Below are 18,799 nucleotides of genomic sequence, written 5' to 3'. Positions count from 1 at the left end.
AGATGGCTCGCTTCCCACGTCAGGATATGGGCCGCCACCCTGTTCAGGGATACATCTCGTACACATCACCAGATGGTTGACAAGTCACAGGCTGAGTGGAAAAAGAGGCCGCGCAGCGGAAGATGAGGGGTGTTATACACAGTGAGGAGTTCCTTCCTAGGCGGAGAGCCAACCGATTGAAGTCTCAGACAGAGGCCAGAGCCTCGATGAGGATTAACCAATGGCGAAGGCTGTGGGAGGGCAAAGTTTAGAACTTGAGGGCATAGAATGTATTATGGTTGCACTAAAAGTGTTAGCAAACAATGGCATTCCTGATGTTACCATCTCACAAAGTGGTCCTCAGTATGTCAATGCCGACTTCGAAGAGGTTGCAGAAAGGTGGGACTTCAGAAACAGCACATCCAGGCCCGGTCACGCCCGGTCAAATGGTCAAGTAGGAAAGAACAGTCGGACGATAAAAAATCTGCTGAAGTAATGTGTGCTGTGGAGCAGGAAGGAGCAAAAGTCACATTCCGCAGAGATTGAGATTTGTGCGCTGGCAGCGGTGGATTTGTACACTTAGAAAAAAGGTCATTTATAATTTACAATTTGCACAAGTGTATCTCTGAAACGGTTTTCTTCGTCACTTCAGGTTCATAGTTACACATACTTCCGTTTTGCACCCCAGGTACCGTCATATATTTATTGGAACATGAAACCATCAAAACGTGACAACTTCTCTTTCTGCTGTTTTTGGTGGTGGGCACCAGTGGGCGCAAGTGTTGTTTGTGTCAGTTGAGACCTGTCGACACAGTTGACGGCGTTTCTCTTTATTTAGTTTCACGCGACCCCAAAGCAACGTTACAGTTAATATAATGATGTTGCGCTCCACCGACGTCAAAGTGAAACTGAAACGCTTTTCACCCGCGCGACTCAAGCCACACCCCCAAGAGAAGAACAGAGAGCCGAGAAGAGGTAAAGTGGATGTTTTGTCACTTGTTTTTACCGTTTATTTGAGTCTATTGAATACACAGAATACATTGGATTCATGTTGAATATCAACTTGTTGCTATGCTAAAGGTTATGGACGAGGAAGAGAATAATTCACTGCAATGAAACATGGGTGACTCGTTCGTGGACATTATGCCTCTCAACTGGCAACCCAACGATCGGCGCACACCTTTGAGCCAGGATTTCAGTTTCACGGACATGAGTCCTGGTCCCCTGCTGGTGTCCGAAACTAAAATAAAAGAAACCACCAGACGCCACCTATAAACACAGATAGAAACTACTGTATGTCCTGTCGCCTTCGCCAGTGTCATTAAACAATCGTATTCATAATCATGTCTCACATTTGCTCTTAGTTTTGTTTATCTAAAGTACATGTAGTGATTACTAATTTAAAACAACTATTTGAATGTGAGCAATGGTTAGTATAATTGACATTCCCAAGGGTCCAGAGTCATTTTTTCTGTGCACACAAGTGCAGCTCTAAAACATCAATTATGGCCTTAGAAGTGAAGGATGAACAATGATGATGTCTGTGTTGCTGCAGTTTACCATCATCGACCTCAGGCAGAAATAATTTTATGTGGTCTCATGTCTATTGTGTTTTACAGTCCTATAGTCCATGTTGGTGATGACTGGGCTCCTTGTCCTCTAAGTCATATCAAGTAATGATAATTGCCAGATAACAATAACTTTTTTATTTTTTAAGTTGAAAACTGCGTGTGATGTCTGCATGGTTCCCCACAGGTGAAGGGAGGCACTGTGAAGTGTCTGGTCTGCTGAGGTTGGTTGAAGATAACAGAGATGGACAGCAATCCAATGAACAGTGACACCACAAGTCTGACCACAGAAGGACGGCTGAAAGAGGAAGTCATGAGTGCTCCAGAGGAAGAAATACCTGAGCTGATGGAAACTGAATCAGAGGAAGGGCATTTTGATTCGTCTCCACAGTGTCATGATAGGCAGACGATGGAGGGAAGAGGTAAGAGAGGGTCACTCACTCGCCGTCTTCACTTGCCCGTATCACAGGTACTGTATCACGTCACGCACTGACTCTGAACTGAGACATTTTTCCAGGAGAGGAACAACAAGATGAAGTACCCATGGACGTTGATGTGAACACAGATCAAGGTGGACATGGTGGAGCTGGTGTCTCGACTGTGGATCATAGTGCAGATGTCAATGCCACTCTGATGACTCCACAACCACCAGGAGATGAAGAGACGGCATCATGCCAGGACGACCAAGGAGGTAGCAGGGAGCTCAGCTCACTCTCAGACCTCTCTTAATAAATGCAAGGCCTACCTTTTGTTCCATGCTGTGGTGTGTTGAATTAAACACCTGAGTTTGATTTGCAGGTGACATTCCAAACAGCACGAAAGATTTTGCCCTTCTGCAAGGTCATCAGTTGGACAACTGGACTTCAGGAGCAGAGCAGCCTGGCACAGAACACGGACAGAAGAACGAGCCAGACGCAGAAACACATGCTGAAGAGAGAACAGAAGGCTATGACAGTGGAGAGACAGAAGAGAAACATGAAGATAGTGGAGCTGCAGAGGTGGACGTGAACACTGGAGCAAGAGATTTAAATGAACCAGCAGCTTGGTCACTGACATCTACCTGCATCCACAAGAGAGAAGACTGCTGGACGGAGGATGCCAGTGCAGAAAACAGAGGCAGGGCTGTGGTGTTGGGAGAAGCTGGTCTGGTGAAGGCCGATGGCGATGAGAAGTTTGAGACAGCACTCCAGATCACCCACAGTGAAGCTGGAGAGGCAAGCATGTCTAAAAAGCTCGATCCGTCAGGCGAAGTGGGAAACACCGGTGAGAAGATCTCAGAAGAGAATGAAGGAGGTAAGTTGGAATATGAAACATGATAAGTTTGTCAGAGGTTCACCTGGGTGTGAAATGACTCTTCTCTTCATCTGAAGGGGTGTTGCATGAGAAAGAGGTTCCCACCACGATAGACAGCAGGACTGAAGAGATGAAGACTCCAGTGACACGTATCGATGTAAAGGATCATGAGGCAGAGATGAAATTACAAGAGAGCAGTGGGACACCGACCAGATCCCAGTCATCTGTGACCACACATCATCCAAGTTCCCTCCTAACCCAACAACCATTCGGACACAAGGCTCTCCTGGAGGAGGAACCTGCAGGTAACCAGAGCAACTCTCAACTGATTCATATTGGGTTGGTTCATTGTTTTCCTCTGTGGCCAGGTGACAGCAGTATTGTGGCCCAGGCTGGGAGTGTTGTCACCAGTTTGACCAATCACGAGTTTGCTTCTGTGGAAGGGAGAGATGAGAATGTTCAGAGGAACGCACCACATGATGCGATCAAGACACAGAGCGATCAAATGAGGGAAACAGCTGTGAAAGTCAATGAAGCTGAAGAGACACTGATGCAAACTAGGGGACAGAGAACTGAGGAGAAAGACCAAGCAGGTGACTTCATGATGCACCTCCACTGACATCTCAACCATGACACCCAACGTTCATTTTAGGCTCGATAAACGTGTATGTCCCGCGGTCTTTTGACTTCACTTTTTCTATTTATTTCCGACTGAACGCTGACCACATTCATTTTTCATAATGTGCCGCATTGGATATCTACATTTAGTTATAACTATTGAGATATATGTTGCTGCCCGTACATGGCCAATGTTTCACCAGCCGTCTGCTGTTGATAACTGTGTTTCATGTTTGCTGAAATATATTTATGCCCACAACTGTTCTCCTCAACTCCCTGAACTTGTATTTCACAGAACCCACATTCATGATTCCAGGACTCTCCCTGCAGCAGGAGAAGGAGCAGCATGATGAGACTTCACTGCTGGGAGGAGGAAGAAAGAGAAAGAAACATCCACGTGACTCATACGAAGCAGAGGATCAAGTCAGAAGTGAGGAATGCACACTGAACTATTCAGTGTGTTCCAATATGGACGCTCATCATGTCTGTGTCAGTTGTTAATTCATCATTCTCTTTGCTGTTAAGCTGCTGAGCCACAAACACACTATGGTCTGAGGAACCAAGGAGCCACATGTTACCTGAACAGTGTCCTCCAGCTCCTTGTCATGACACCCGAACTCAGACCAAGGTTTGAAATACACCTTTTCACATTGAGCAACACACTAGGACACTTGTACTGCAGCATCACATGACCTTGTTCTATATTTGGAAAAGAGCTTTGGAGGTAACAGCATGGTGTGCAAACTGACTCCTGGCCGTGGTTTGATAAGGAGGATCAACATTCTGGTGCTTCCAGTTTGTGAATGTTTGAGAACCAAACCTTCTGCGTTTATCAGAAATCCATCGTCTTGGCTTCTTCAAATCCTGTTGACAAACTGCGACAGCAGTGTTGAAGATTGACAGACCTGTTGAAAATAACCTGTCCTTCACACCATGAGCACATCAAGGACCCTCAGAGCACCAATAATTAAATTAAATTAAAAGATGCAAGTGGACTAGATGGTCCTTTTAGTTTCCTAAACACCTGGCAGAAGAGCTGCAGCTCATCATCAGTCTTCTTCATGAATCAGTGGGTCATCAATAGGTGAGATCCACTGAACAAACCATTACCACGATAATGTCTCCGTGGTGAAAGGAACCTTCCACGTTTTGAGAAAAAGATTTTATTGTGGCAAATTTCACACTGAGACCTCTGTGTGTTGTCAGGCTGGATTCTGAGAGAGAGTTTGACCAAGAGCTCCAAAAACTCTTTGAGAACCTTGAGCACAGGGTATGTGAGACAAGGAACATCACCAGGCTTTTGGGAATTCAAAGTGGTAAGTCATTAAAAATCATGTTTTAGAGGCAGAATCAACATCAGTGGAAGGTTCTGTTTTGTGAGTGCAGAGTTGCAACCTATGCACTCAAAGACGTGTTTAGAATCTAAATGTTGTACACTGAAGATGAAACATTATCATTATTGTTTTGACAGTGTAGATTTACAAGCCAGTTCTTTGACTCCACCCTACAGTATATTGCATTCTAGCTTCACACTTGTTTACAGTGCTGAATGTGGAGGAAGCAAGGTGCAATGCCAGGCAGTTCAGAGAGCAGCGGTGGTCAGACTGACTGGCCTGAAGCATTTACTGGTCTTCATTTGTTTTGCAGTGTTTCAGCAGCGTGATGTGGCTGAATGCCTGGACGATATTTTCCAACGACTGAGCCCACAAGCCTCTGAGGTGAGCAGTGATGCTGTCTTCTTCCACTCTCACCGTCTGCCATGATAACTGATGTTTCTGTGTCCAGCTCTTCAGAGCAACTTGGAGAAACTCGACAAGATGCCTCAGGCAGCATGACATCACCAATGAGGACCTCCAGTGTTGGTCTTTGACTCTCCCACTGATATGTGATGAAAACGGCGGATACAATGTGGTGAGTATCTCAGTTCTACATGTCCAATGACCCTGTCGCTCACCGATTGACATGTTTTTGGTTTCCATCTAAACAGAAGGAAAGTGTGAGGATGTTCTTGAAGCCAAAGTCTCTGAGCGCAAACAACAAGGTGTTCTGCCCCACATGCTGTGAGAAAACAGAAGCGACACGAGTGAGTTTCAGTCAACTTCTAGCTGAGAACACTCAAGTGTTGGAGTGTAGCTCTTCCCTGTCTGGCCATGTGTCTGCAGAAGATGGAACTAGAAGCGCAACATTGATAGTGAAAAGAATGTTTTGTCTGCAGGAGTGTGAGCTGCTGGAAGCTCCAGAGAACTTGATAGTGCTTCTACTCAGATTTGAGTTTAATCCTGACTCCTGGTTCTACATCAAATCCCAATGTGATGTGCTTGTTCCCACTGAATTGAAGATGGAGGCGAGTAGATGAGTTTATATTATGTTTCCTCTGGTTACTCCACTTCATGAGTGACTGCTTCCTGTTCTAGGACTGCGACTACACACTGTGTGGGATGGTGGATCACACAGGGGGTCTGCGGGGAGGGCATTACACCACCACGGCCGGGTCCAGTCAAAACCAGACCTGGTATCAGTTCAATGACTCGTGTGTCACAGAGGTGAGAAAAGAGTGGAGCAAAATGACCTGACTTGGACTGGAGCTAGTGTCCAGTTCAAGTCCCTTGAGTGACAGATTTGACCTCTCTAGACTCATTGAAGCTTGACATTGAGTCTCACTGGAGATCCAAATGAGAACAGCAATAATGACTGACAAAGCACAATGACCTGACAAAGCCTTTATTGTTGTGAAGGCAGTATGAAAGAGTGATTTTAGAACTTTGATGTCTACTGTTCTGAACTTCATGTAAGCAAAAATTGCATCTGACACGCTTGAAAAACCTTGTCAGCAAACAGGATTCAGACCTTTCTATCACTGAATATGTTGACTTGGAACTTAAAGCAAGCATTTAGAGACTTGAAAACCAGTGACTTGGTTTCACTCCTGAACTAAAGCATCATCCAATGATGATCGTCTTCCCCTAATATCTCTCTCTGATGTTAAAGGTTTCAAATCCTTGTGAGTCAAAAGAGAGCATCAGGTCAGTGTTGGAAAAACAAAACCCATTTCAAGATTATGGCTTGAATCTCACACATGACTTCAATTCACCTGACTTGTTCAACAGATCCAAACATGCCTACCTTCTGAAGTACCGAGGTAAGACACGACACTGCACGTCTGCTGACGGATCCCGTCTCACCACCTGTCTCTCACATGTGCAGCGACATCAGCTCCACAGAGCAACAGCATTGCCATCAAGGGTGAGCTTTAACACCACTTTTGTCTTCACTGGGTTTGAAGCAGCTTCAATGGTATCACAGGCAAAATGGGAAAATGCTTCTCTCATACACCAGACATTACATTATGACCACCTGGAGCCAGAACAGTGGAAGATGTGGGAACAAACACAGGTCTGTCACAACAGTCGGTGTGCTGTAGCTCTGATTTCATCCCTCACTGGAGGAAACCCAGGAGTGTGTCACTCCCAGCCAGGTCCTGTACCTGTTGACCTCTTAGGGAGGCAGTCACAGGCTCACTCAAGCAGTATTTAAAGCCAGTCGATTCTTTTCGTTCCACAGTGTAGTTTAAGGATTCAGTTTAAGGAAGAAGACAATGTGAACATCTGTTCAGTTCATGCTTTCACTGGGCTCTTCCAGGTTTTCTCTGTCTATATCCAAACACATTGATTGTTGCCACCTGAGTTGTCTCCCCTCGCGACTGGGGCTTATAGGCATCGCAGTCATCAGCACCTCATACTTCAGTGCAGTTGTTAGTCTTTCAGTCTGCAACATTAGAATCTGCCTCAATTCAATGAAGAGCCAACCTTTTAATTTTTAATGCAGGTTAAATCAAGGCAGAGTCAAAACTGTGGAAAACACTTCGGAGGGGGCCCAGACTTTTTCAGTTTGTGAGCTGCTTATAAATGGTCTTAATGATACCACAAAAATGCAAATCAAATATATTTTTATGAGTAATATAATATAAATAATACAATGTCAAGTAAATAAATGATCTAAAGAGAGTAGTCTATCTTGTTCTTGTTTGTTATTCTCTCCCTCTCTGCTGCAGGTTCAGAACAATAGGCTACAATTTGGTGACAAAATACACAAAGCATCTTGAAACTGCTGAAAAATACTGAACATGTCAGGCAAATGTCATGTAATTAAGCCTTGGCTATTTTTGTCTATTAATGAAACAAAAGAGGAATAAGACTTTACATTTCTTCACATAACTGTTTCAAAACAGGATGTTGTTACTGCATGCATCTATATTACACAATGCAAATCTCATCTTTTTTCCACCGGTCTATAAGCAGTGCAGTCACTACAAATGCCATAGAATGGTCAGGATTTCCATGTTCCAGCTCTAAAATGTATGAGTATATGCCACATCACTTCTGAAAAGGGTCTCCAGGTCTCAGATTCAAGTCACCGTAACTCGAGAGTGATGGAACCTCACATGCTGATCGTTGTTATGGAAACACTGAAACAGACAGATCAAACTGGTCTCGGGGATCCGCTGCACGACTCTGCAATCTGCTGAGTCCGTCTTTGCAATCGACCGGGAGACATGAATGGAACTCCTGATCTGTATTTATTCTGATTTACCATGGACTTGCGATGTGTTCATTTACGTTTCCAATCACAGACTGTGATCTGAGAGACCCACCAGCGCTCTGTGTGGGCGTTGAAGAGATGCTGCAGACCGGCTCCGCAAACAAATGACTTCAGACTTTTAGCGAGGAGGGCGTCTGCATGGGCGGCCGTGGCGTCTGCATGAAAAAATGGACATCCAATTCTTGACCGTATCTTGGCCACCAGATTACGCTGGTATATGGTGGCATGTGGCGGCCAAGCCGCGGTCGAGAATGTGTCGTCCATTTTTTCATGTTTTGCAGACGCCCTCCCAGATAAAAGCCTGCTTTACGGCAATCTGTGACCAATAATAGACGAAATACATGGCACGAGTGTAGTTTAGGTCATAACAATGTGAAACGCTGAACTCATTCACCGAGTCAATCATGCATCTGATGATGCGTCTACAGGCCGTGACTGGCATTGAAAGAATCCAGCTCTCCACAGAGTCTTTGTCACTACCAAAGTCATTTATTAAAAGCAACAGCATCAGGAACGAAACCGATCCAGGGAGGATGATTCCATAGGAACTAATGCGAACATGCTTCTCAGCAAATGGGACTAAAAAGAACTGTGCAAACATGTAGTGGAACCATTAATAGTAATCTGTAAAATGTTTCCTTGAATTCAAAAGGTTCCTACAGTGCAAATGCACTGAAGGTCAGCATCCCCCAGTAACTAATCTAAATATGGCATTTTCTAATGTATTATACAACTTTGTTTCTTTCAAGTGCCAAAGGTCGACCGCTCCATTCAGACCAGTGATGAAGGCCTGTTAAAGGTAAATGACTCATATGTGATATCCAACTCCAGACGGTGGAGAGGTGGCAAACGTAAACGCTGTGCTGTCTCTTCCCGCTGCCGTTTCATGCAGCGCAGCATTGACTACTTTTGTCTCATCTAAAATCACTCAGTTAGAAATGCATGAGAAATGGGAGGTTTGACTAGTGTATACATATTGCAGCACGGGTGTGAGGATGGGTTGCTGACATGTATCAGGGGACTCCATATTTCAATCAAACTTTCAGGGCTGGTTGGAAATGAGCTAGCTGCATTGTGTTCTCTATTCAGTTTTGTCTTGGTCTTGACTCAGTCCCGGGTTAGGTGAGTTTAACTTCAACACTGAGTTTCATTCACAGACTCACTGTCGCGCTGTCTCATGCTGGAACTATCGGGTCATGTTTCCAGGCTCAAGAGAAGGGCACTGTGTTAAAGTGTGTTCCCACAAGTCTTTTAAGTTCAACTGGAGCAGCTGAGCCTCAGTGTTTGAGTCACACAGTAATTCAATGGTCTGAGAAGACCTGCTGATTCATGGTTGTCATCTTGATAATGAGAGTCTATTTTCATCATGCAGCTTCATGTAAATATGATATGTATATACAGTATTTGATGGGCGTGTATATATCATGGACTTATTCTTCCTTTTTTTCAGATGATGATTCTTCCAGTTGTTTTCATTGGATTGCTCCTGGTGTTCATTTTTTGTGGCAGTTCCATGTGCTGTAAAACTTGTCTTTAACAAATGCATGATTTGGAAAATTTGGAAGTGAGTGTTTTTCCCGTGTGATATATTGAGAAGGACTCTTCTTTTATTCTTACAAAAAAATGGTTGCATCAATATTTGCCAACTCAGCGGGTAAATGAACAGTCCAGGCAAAATTCAGACTGTGATTGAAACAGTCATGGTTGTTGGTTATTATAATCTAATAATATAATAATATAATGATCATCAGATGCATATATCAGAATCACTTCTCAAATTGTGTTTGACGTCTGACTCTTTTACAAATTAAGCTTCGAAGTATTTCAAAGTATTCATTTCTTTACTGTCGACAACTAGTAAATAAATGTTGAATAGAAGTGCAATTGTTTGTTCCATATACCCTTCGCTAGGTACCATGTGTCTGTGATTCCTGTCAAAACAACTCCCCAGTGCACAAGACAGTGGTCTCATCCAAGTCTGGTGACCAGAGTTGTGAGTTGTGTTTTAGTGGGAGCAGTTATACACAGGCAGAGTGGTGATTTCTGTGAGTAGACAGTGCAACGCTGTACAACGCTAGCAACCTCTTCAAACACCTGAAGTGCAAACATCCCAAAGCTTGTGCCAAAACTGAGAGAAGGAATGAGCCAGAGAAGTCTGCTGCAACTGCACCATCACAGCGAAGAACTTTGCTGGAGAGTTTCAAGAAGAGCCATGTCTATACAGTCAATGTGTCTATCACTGGATACGTGAAACAAAGTTAGGTTTCAAATATGTTGCTTTATGTTATTCATATTTATGCTAATTCTCTGTTTAAACATTCCTATTTTGAACCGTGCACATTAAAGCTGCTGCATATGGACCTTGTCGCCACAGCCAGTCATTATCCTCCACCTCAGCCTCTCTGTTCATCCTCCCTAATCCTCCTTCATCATGTCCATGAATGAAGATAAATCCTTCTGATGTTCTTCATGCCTCGTGTTCCCTGTCTCTCCTCTCCATCTTCATCGAAGTCTGACCTCCCTAACTTGGTCTCAAAACCTCTTCACATGATTGAATTTTTCATTGTAATGTCAGACATGCAGCTATCAGGTATTGTCTTCTGACTGCAGCAGCCAAAACAAAAGCCTGTCTTTGACCCAATGTACTGGGCCAGCCAGCACCATGGGCTCAGCACTGCAGAATCCATAAGGAGTGCACCTGGAAGACGTCTTGTCGAGAATGAAAGTGAAAGCTTGACAACTGATCCAAAGGCGGGTTTCCCCTCAGAATGTTTTTACACTGTTTATGATACTTTGAGTGCTTTTTGGATTTCATATTCAAATATATCAACATAGATAATTAAATGAAGTTTCAAAATGGCGTCTGTCTCCCTGGTTTGAAGGTGATGTTTCACTTCTCTAGACTGTGTGACTACTGCATTTGACGTTTTACACTTAAGCATCTCTGTTTATTTGCATCCTGTTCACACTTGCACGATTCAGATGTGAAAACTGTGAGCTTTGCCGTGTGCACCCCACCTCTCCACCAGTTTAATGTCGTAAAGCACAGGGTGTGTTCAAAGATGCTGCTCACTGTTCACTGAGAGATTCATCTGCAGATACGAACTGCTGAGGAGAACCAAGTCCACCCTCCTGGAGAGAAATTCCCTCACATAAAATGACACACTGGCCAACACAGTAACAAATAGTGGGGCTAAAACCCACCTGTTTCCTCAATGCAGTGATCGACTGAAGCGGAGACTTGATGATTGAACGCAGGACCAGCTCGTCAGCATTAGTCCATGTTTTCAGATTCCACATTTTGACAGACTAAGAAGAAGGTCTGTGGCGCAGACTGAAGACTTGAGATGATGGGTGCATCTGCATGTAGTTTTTATTTTCACTGTCCAGGAACTCACAGAGGTTTCTTGATGGCACTTAACTGTCCATAGATGCTCTTATGTGAACTACTGCAATTTATTTCTAACACCACAAACAAACTCCAGGCAAGGAATGCTGCAGTGAAAAGCAAGCCATGTCCTTTGTGCAAAGGAGACCTGGGATTTCCATCGTGTTCAAGTCATGAGTTCATCTGCAAGTACTATTGGGTAGTGGCTTGATGACACTGTTAAAAATGACTGCAGTGTGGCTGAAGTGCGCCACTGGTTGGTTGGTCACCAGTGTGCACAGTGGACTTGGCTAGTGTTCAACATTACTTCAGCCAGACAGTGATTTCATTGGCGGTAACTCTGTTCCAGAGGCCCATCATAAACTCATTAACCTGTATCCTTCAGTGCTAAAATCCACATAAAATAATGAGGGCAGATTGTCAGGGGTAAAACCAAATTTGAGATATAGACCGTTTGAGAAATATGACCTTTGCAAAGGTTGGGGTGTTTCGTCAAGTCAAGTTTTCTGTTTTTTCATGTCGGTTCTGGGGGGATCTGAGATGTGGATAACCAAAAACTTCTCAGGCTTCTGTGATGTCATGTTGTCTTTAATTCAGAACAGAAGGACACAGCACTTGTCCAAAAAGCATCTAACAGAAAAGAAAGTCTGAAACAATGGCAGGAATAATGAATCCAAGTGGATGAAACAAATGTTTGGCTCCTTTGTTTTTCCCACCCGACAGGACTGAGCCCAGAAGAGACCTTTGCTGCTGCACTGATGTGAGATGAGAATCTGAGTGGCATCACAGGTGTCCACCAGGAAGCAGCAGCAGGACTTGAATGGTGGACAAGTGTCTGAGTCCATGTTGAGCCAGGAGAGACTTGTCTGTCAAGTTCTCGCTCTGGTAGCACACACGGAAGTCTGAGGCTGAAAGAGACGCAACATGTTTCAAATGAAGACACGGTGAGATAAAACTACATCTATCAGGCACACTTGACTCTGTGTAGTGTTATAATAATAATATATTGTTAATATTAATATATTATTAATATTATTATTGTTATTATTGCTGTTGTTATTAAGAATAACAATAACAAAAAAAACGTAATAATTTGTTTTAAGTTGCAAGATAAGACTTGCGACAATAGCGAAGAAACGAAGTCGGTCTTACTGAGTTGCAGTTTCGTTTTGAGAATCTCTTTCAGCGCCGTCACGGTCATTTTCCCGAACTGCTCTTCATTCTGGCACAGATCGAGGACCAAACTGTCCCCTCTGGGTCCGCTGACGTAAAGCTGGATCACCATGCTGCTGCCTCCTCGGGTGGGATGAGACACTTGGTTCGAGTAGAACAGTTCTTTCTGATCTGGCTTTTTTCATGAGACCTCCTCCAAGCAGAAGTCACGTGATTTCTCTGAACTATGGACGAGATCATAACTCACCTAACGAAGACATCTGGAGACTGAACAAGCAAACATGGGCTTCTGGAATTCTAAACCCGCTGTGACCAACACGACCATCAAGAACACATCGACTGAGACACCGACCAGAACCGACATTACCCGAACTGCTGAGGAGAAATGCTACGACCCGAAAGACCCCAACCTGGAGTTTGTGGAGCGAGAGGACGAGATGGACGGTGAGAGGGAAGGAAACCCCGTGGAATCTATTGATGATGATGTGCAAAGTATTTGTAAACTTGGGACCAGTAACCCGAGAAGAAGCGTAATGTGAAATGACTAGACTCAGACCAGGCTGTGGCATTTAAAAACACGTGGTTTCCTTCTTTTGACAGAACGCGTATTTTATGATTAATCCTGATTCTGTTACAATTATACGGGTGTTTAGATCCAGCTCCATTTTTGCCTCAACGCTGTAGTTCTCTATTTCTAAGAAGTATGTCTTTGCTTTCCTCGGAGGAACAAATGACGCCATTTAAAAGTTTTTTATTCCTCGTTTTAGATCCCTGCGCCTTTAGAAATACATCACTTTGTAATGTAGTTATTGTTATTATTTATAGCTGTATGGAATTGGCAACTAAAAAATGCTATTGTTAACCTTATTTTACAGTGACTTTTTTCTAAACACGCTTAAAAATAAAGCCCTACATGCATCTAAACCTGCCATTATAAGCTTGTTTTATAGTAACTGTTCTAACCTCTGACCTCAAAACGAATTTCTGTGTAAATTAGGCTTATCCGAAACATGATTTTTTAAAAAGTTAATGATCTTATTATTGTTATTTCTGTTCATCAGTCTTGTGCGTCAACTACAAGTCTCCAAGAGCGCTGATGTCCTGCGGTCACTCCGTCACCCCCATGTCACTCACAAGTTACTGCCGTCATTTATTGGAAGAGGTAAATGTGGCCGTTGAGCTGACACTGAACTCACCAGTTCTCATTCAATATGACGTGTACATGTTGTGTCACTGAGTGGAAGGAGACAAAGGTCATCATAATCAAATGTCATTATAAAGCAGGATTGGAATTACAGGATAAATAAAAAATATTTTTAATGTTTCACTGTTCACAGCCTTCAGCTGAACACTGAACACGTTCAGAGTGACTTCATTCCCTTTTGTCGTCCCAGGGGCGCAGCAGGTTTGTGTGTGCTGTGTGTGAGGAAGAATGGTCCTTCCAGGAGGTTCAGAAAATGGCTCTTCTAACTCCTCAAGAGGCTGATGACTTTGAGAAGGTGATGTGGGAAAACTATAAAGAGGAATTTGAAGTCAAATCTGTGAGTTCAATCAGGTATTTCTTCTTGTATGTCCAACACCTATATCTATATATAAAAACTTTCTCCAATGTTTCCTTCTTCTCCTCCTCAGTGTCCAGGCTGCAAGTCTTCTTTCCTGAGAACCAACCTCAACGACCTCAGTGTCAAATGCACAGTTTGCAGTGCTGGTAGAGTTGGCATTTACATCTTCTGCTGGCAGTGTTTGAGGGAGTGGAGAGGTCCAGCTCCTCGAGCAGACCGTTGTGACAACGAAGGTTGCAACAAAACAGTACTGGAGACACTGAAGAACTGTCCAGACATTGTCTTTCAACATTCAGGTTTAGCCAAGGTCACTGGTTGCCCTTCAGTGCGGGCCTGTCCCACATGTGGTGTCCTGGTGGAGCACAATTCAAATCACTGTAAGTCCATCAACTGTGACCGCTGTAAAGTGCCCTTTTGTTTTATCTGCCTGAAAATGAAAGAAAAGTGTTACGCAACAAGCTCTCCCTACACACCGTGTTGTGATGGTGTGGCTCCAAGACAAAGCTTCATTCCTGCACGGCAGAAAACATAAAATGAGGCCAAACATAATGGCAATAATTGGCTTTTGTTTATTTTTTTCTTGTCGACTTTCTTGTCATTGTCTGATTCTTTTTAAATGGACAGATACCAACCTCTGTCACAATCAGGGGTTTCAGTCTGGTGCAGTAATAAAGTTACCTTTGTACTTGTTACATTTTTTAGTGGGGCTAGTGCAAAATGTCTTTCAAACATTTCATTCAGATGAAAGGAATTGCATAAAAGGGATCACAATGACCAGGGGCTGTATTCCTAAATATTGTTTGTGGCCACATTCTTAGAATCGTGATATTTTCTTAGAATTTCCCCTAAAAATGAGGAGTGAATCCTCATAAAGGGAAAAGCTGGTGGCCAGAAGAGGCAGGAGAGATATTTGTGTGAATGCTCGATGGATGTTCTTAGCTTTTCTTTCATAGTTCGTCCACCATTTTTTTTCTTCACAACTCCTCCTTTAGTAGCCCTAGATTCACCAAGACATTTCAGGCTTTTTCCCAAAGTTTTCCTATTTAAAATCAATTTTGCCAAGATTTAATTAAAGCTCCTCCTCACTTTCTTCTCGAAACTCCATCAAAGGCTTAACATGTAGCCACACTTAACTGTGGCCTGAAATCAAAGGTTTGTGCCAATTCTTGAAAAATGAGACATAATGCATGATAAAAATTTATCATTTCCTCAAGTAAACAATGTTCCCGCTTAAAAAAAACCCTTTTCTCGTGTCATCCGGTCAAGAAATGTGGGACACCGTCAGTATGAGAGTGAATGCCACTAGTGCTTTGTTTTCACTTTATTATTGCGCAATTTCAAACCCACACGCAACATGGACAGTTTTGCTTTCATTTACAGGAATGACCGAGACACTGAATGTCAGACATGCACTTCAGTTGACAGGTGTGTCCCACAAAAGAATGTTTTGCAGTGCATCAGTTCTGCATGTCTGACAGCATGTTGTTATATGACGCGAACTTGACATCAACGAGTGTATGTGCTGGGGAGGAACCAGATCCAGAGTTACTGCTGTGTAATACCAGACCTACGAAGTCATGCGACGCCCTTTGTTTCATGGTTTACCACCGCGAAAGATCATTCTCTCGCTCTCGGGAGTTCACACTGATCACGTAGAAAAAAGCATTTAGGGCCACCGTAACTTCAAGATCTTACACGGTAAATACACACGTACTCATATATATTGACTAGATAAGAGCGAAACACAGGAGCAGGAAGTTGCTAAACTAAATCAGTAAAAAGGATATGGAATGCTGTCAGATTAAAATAACCAGGAACAGCAGCTGCACTTTCGTTTTCAGTGTCTCTCCTCTGGGTTCAGTGGTGTAAAGCTGGATCAGCAATCTGCTGGCTCCACGGGTGAGGACTTTAAACTGTTTACAGCCCTCTTCCTCTCTGAAACATCTGCAAGATTATTTTAACACATCACTCGGGCAGGGTCGAACTGAGATCGGACAAAATGGGCTCCTGGAATTCTACGCCAGCTACTGCAACAACTACGACCACTGCCCAGCACAAGACCGCTGCAGTGGAGAAATGCTACGACCCGAAAGACCCCAACCTGAAGTTTGTGGAGCGAGAGGACGAGATGGACGGTGAGAGGGGATCAATACCTTGCGGTGGTCTAATGCAGAGATGGGCAATTGTTTCTCTTAAGGGCCAGGTTATGTATTGTGACCATTGAGAGGGGCCTGTCAAACTCAAAGAAGGAGGCTAAGAGAAAATTGAAAGTAAAAATGAAGCGATGACATCACTTGTGATTGTGAAATTACACTTTTAAAGATGCAGAGAAAAGTTGGTTTGGTGTGTTTTGTTTTTAAACCACATTCCATTTAAAGATTCTTGATGTGTCTCATACATTTCAAAATCTACTTTTAATTCTGATGTTTTTTAAGGGACAAGAAATACTCCTAAAGTAGTAGTAACAATTAAGAAAAATAAGCAAAGACAAAGTTGTGTTTCAGTTGCATCATAATGAACAAATAACAATGCAAAAGACAAAAATGTCAGAGACAATGTCAGTTTTAACGTTTTACTCGGACTGCAGAAGGGCCACGTAAACACAGTCAACGGGCCACACTTTGCCCACACCTGGTCTAATGTGTGTATGGTCGTTGTGCCAGTTGTGAACAAGTGGAGATGAAACAGGTTCTGTTGTGCTGTGAACAGAGTAGCCCCACATGTCCTGTTGTTCATTAAAAAAAAAAAAACATTTTGAGGTGATGCAAGCAAAAATAATTTCAGTGTCAAACTGCAGGTCGAATAATAATTTAATCTGTTCCTGCCACAACAGCAATCTATGTACTGCTCTCTGGTCATCTTGAGCAGAGCACAGACTCTCCTCAGCTCCAGCCTTTCTGTCATGTTCTGTTCTCCCGTGCTTTTATTTTGTTCGTGTCTCGTTTCCTTTTCCTTCATTCCCTCCAGCGTCATGGCAGCGCAGCTGGATCTCGTCTGATGAAGTCTTCACTGCTGTGCCTTCCTAAAGGCCCTGGGGGTGTCACTCAGCCAAACTTCCGGCAACAACCTCCAGACTAATAGACAGACAGAGACTGCCGGCCGAGAGCTGGATCCCTTGCTGAGATACATCTCTGCGCAGGATCCTTCCTCCTGGTCCTCCCTCCTTCCCTGGGTGGAATATGCCTTCAACTGCCACACCTCATTGTCCACGGGCATGTCTCCCTACTTGTTCGCATATGGGTATCAGCCTTCTGTCAGCCTGCAATTGCACCAGGGTCCATCCATAGGCAATCATGACACTTTCTGGTTCCTCGGGTCAGCACAGAATGTACTTTTTAACCTCTCATCTGAGAAGTCGGGCATGGACGACTGTGTTTTGTAAATGGGTAACAGACTTACATGAAATTGTATCATGTTTGTTCATCAGTCTTGTGTGTCGGCTACAAGTCTCCGAGAGCGCTGATGTCCTGCGGTCACTCCGTCACCCCCATGTCACTCACAAGTTACTGCCGTCATTTATTGGAAGAGGTAAATGTGGCCATCGAGCTGACATGTAACTGTGACCTGTTTATGAAGTAGCCTTTCCTGTCATCAATGAAATGAAGGTAAAAGTGAAATATAGTTTTCATTCATTCTCTTGTCGTCCCAGGGGCGCAGCAAGTTTGTGTGTGCTGTGTGTGAGGAAGAATGGTCCTTCCAGGAGGTTCAGAAAATGGCTCTTCTAACTCCTCAAGAGGCTGATGACTTTGAGAAGATGATGTGGGAAAACTATAAAGAGGAATTTGAAGTCAAATCTGTGAGTTCAATCAGGTATTTCTTCTTGTATGTCCAACACTCAAAAACTTTCTCCAATGTTTCCTTCTTCTCCTCCTCAGTGTCCAGGCTGCAAGTCTTCTTTCCTGAGAACCAACCTCAACGACCTCAGTGTCAAATGCACAGTTTGCAGTGCTGGTAGAGTTGGCATTTACATCTTCTGCTGGCAGTGTTTGAGGGAGTGGAGAGGTCCAGCTCCTCGAGCAGACTGTTGTGACAATGAAGGTTGCAACAAAACAGTACTGGAGACACTGAAGAACTGTACAAACATTGTCTTTCAAAGTCCAGGCTTGGATAACATCACCAATTGCCCCTCAGTACGAGCCTGTCCCAAATGTGGTGTCCTGGTTGAGCACAACAAATCCGGATGCAAGTATGTCGTCTGCCGCCGTTGTAAAGCAAAATTCTGCTTCATTTGCTTGAAGATGGAAAAGGACTGTTACAGGCGATTTAGCTGGTTTGATCCCTGCAGTGACGGTGTGGCTCCCAGACAAACTTCCATTCCTGGTCGACGGCCTGTTTGAAGGCAGCACGTATACAATGGCTACATTTGTTTTCAGAAAAAAATCTACAAGGGAAATTTCTTGTCACAATCGGATGATGGGCCCATGAAAGTAGATCTGTTGATGAAACTTTCAAAAGGTGCCAAGTCTTCCTTGTGCAATTATAACGCCTCTTCATACAGAATGTGTTACACTAATTGAGCGAGTAAATGGAGTCTTTTTACATTTATTTTGTAGAACCAACTTCACAGTGATTGTTTTTCCCCCAAACCTTTTTACACTGGTAACAAGTAAGTGCCCTGG

At 43.6% G+C, this 18,799-nt stretch overlaps 3 protein-coding genes across 9 annotated transcripts; all 3 read left to right on the top strand.

Annotated features, from left to right (window-relative positions):
• Positions 1 to 754: 754 nt before the first annotated feature.
• On the top strand, positions 755 to 10,849 carry LOC128756512 (uncharacterized). 6 transcript variants are annotated; one of them, XM_053861104.1, is made up of 20 exons: positions 758 to 954; positions 1,735 to 1,969; positions 2,065 to 2,238; positions 2,346 to 2,545; positions 2,621 to 2,840; positions 2,918 to 3,145; positions 3,209 to 3,433; positions 3,754 to 3,888; positions 3,984 to 4,086; positions 4,665 to 4,774; positions 5,106 to 5,176; positions 5,244 to 5,369; positions 5,446 to 5,541; positions 5,674 to 5,802; positions 5,873 to 6,001; positions 6,447 to 6,481; positions 6,566 to 6,597; positions 6,663 to 6,701; positions 8,807 to 8,856; positions 9,508 to 10,849. In XM_053861104.1, exons 2-20 carry the CDS (start codon positions 1,792 to 1,794, stop codon positions 9,592 to 9,594), a joined length of 2,367 nt encoding a protein of 788 aa, XP_053717079.1. In that variant the 5' UTR covers positions 758 to 954; positions 1,735 to 1,791; the 3' UTR covers positions 9,595 to 10,849. The 6 variants fall into 6 exon arrangements, with proteins under 6 accessions (XP_053717080.1, XP_053717079.1, XP_053717078.1 ...); XM_053861100.1 differs by adding an exon at positions 1,599 to 1,652 and having other exon boundaries at positions 759 to 954; positions 2,346 to 2,840; XM_053861101.1 differs by adding an exon at positions 1,060 to 1,272 and having other exon boundaries at positions 759 to 954; positions 2,346 to 2,840.
• Positions 10,850 to 12,282: 1,433 nt separating this feature from the next.
• Positions 12,283 to 15,211, top strand: LOC128756053 (E3 ubiquitin-protein ligase ARIH2-like). 2 transcript variants are annotated; one of them, XM_053860200.1, is made up of 4 exons: positions 12,283 to 13,062; positions 13,680 to 13,780; positions 14,013 to 14,159; positions 14,251 to 15,211. In XM_053860200.1, the coding sequence occupies exons 1-4, from the start codon at positions 12,900 to 12,902 to the stop codon at positions 14,710 to 14,712; spliced, it is 873 nt and encodes a 290-aa protein (XP_053716175.1). In that variant the 5' UTR covers positions 12,283 to 12,899; the 3' UTR covers positions 14,713 to 15,211. The 2 variants fall into 2 exon arrangements, with proteins under 2 accessions (XP_053716175.1, XP_053716176.1); XM_053860201.1 differs by having other exon boundaries at positions 12,298 to 13,062; positions 14,013 to 14,173; positions 14,251 to 14,393.
• Positions 15,212 to 15,418: 207 nt separating this feature from the next.
• LOC128756096 (E3 ubiquitin-protein ligase ARIH2-like) lies at positions 15,419 to 18,546 on the top strand. The gene is made up of 5 exons (XM_053860295.1): positions 15,419 to 16,079; positions 16,158 to 16,315; positions 17,608 to 17,708; positions 17,830 to 17,976; positions 18,056 to 18,546. The coding sequence occupies exons 2-5, from the start codon at positions 16,180 to 16,182 to the stop codon at positions 18,515 to 18,517; spliced, it is 846 nt and encodes a 281-aa protein (XP_053716270.1). The 5' UTR covers positions 15,419 to 16,079; positions 16,158 to 16,179; the 3' UTR covers positions 18,518 to 18,546.
• Positions 18,547 to 18,799: the final 253 nt, after the last annotated feature.

This window comes from Synchiropus splendidus, chromosome 3 (genome assembly GCF_027744825.2).
Source record: "Synchiropus splendidus isolate RoL2022-P1 chromosome 3, RoL_Sspl_1.0, whole genome shotgun sequence".
Taxonomy (NCBI): Eukaryota; Metazoa; Chordata; class Actinopteri; order Syngnathiformes; family Callionymidae; genus Synchiropus; species Synchiropus splendidus.
Note: the sequence above shows the minus strand (reverse complement) of the source record. Positions and strands in the feature narration are given on the sequence as shown.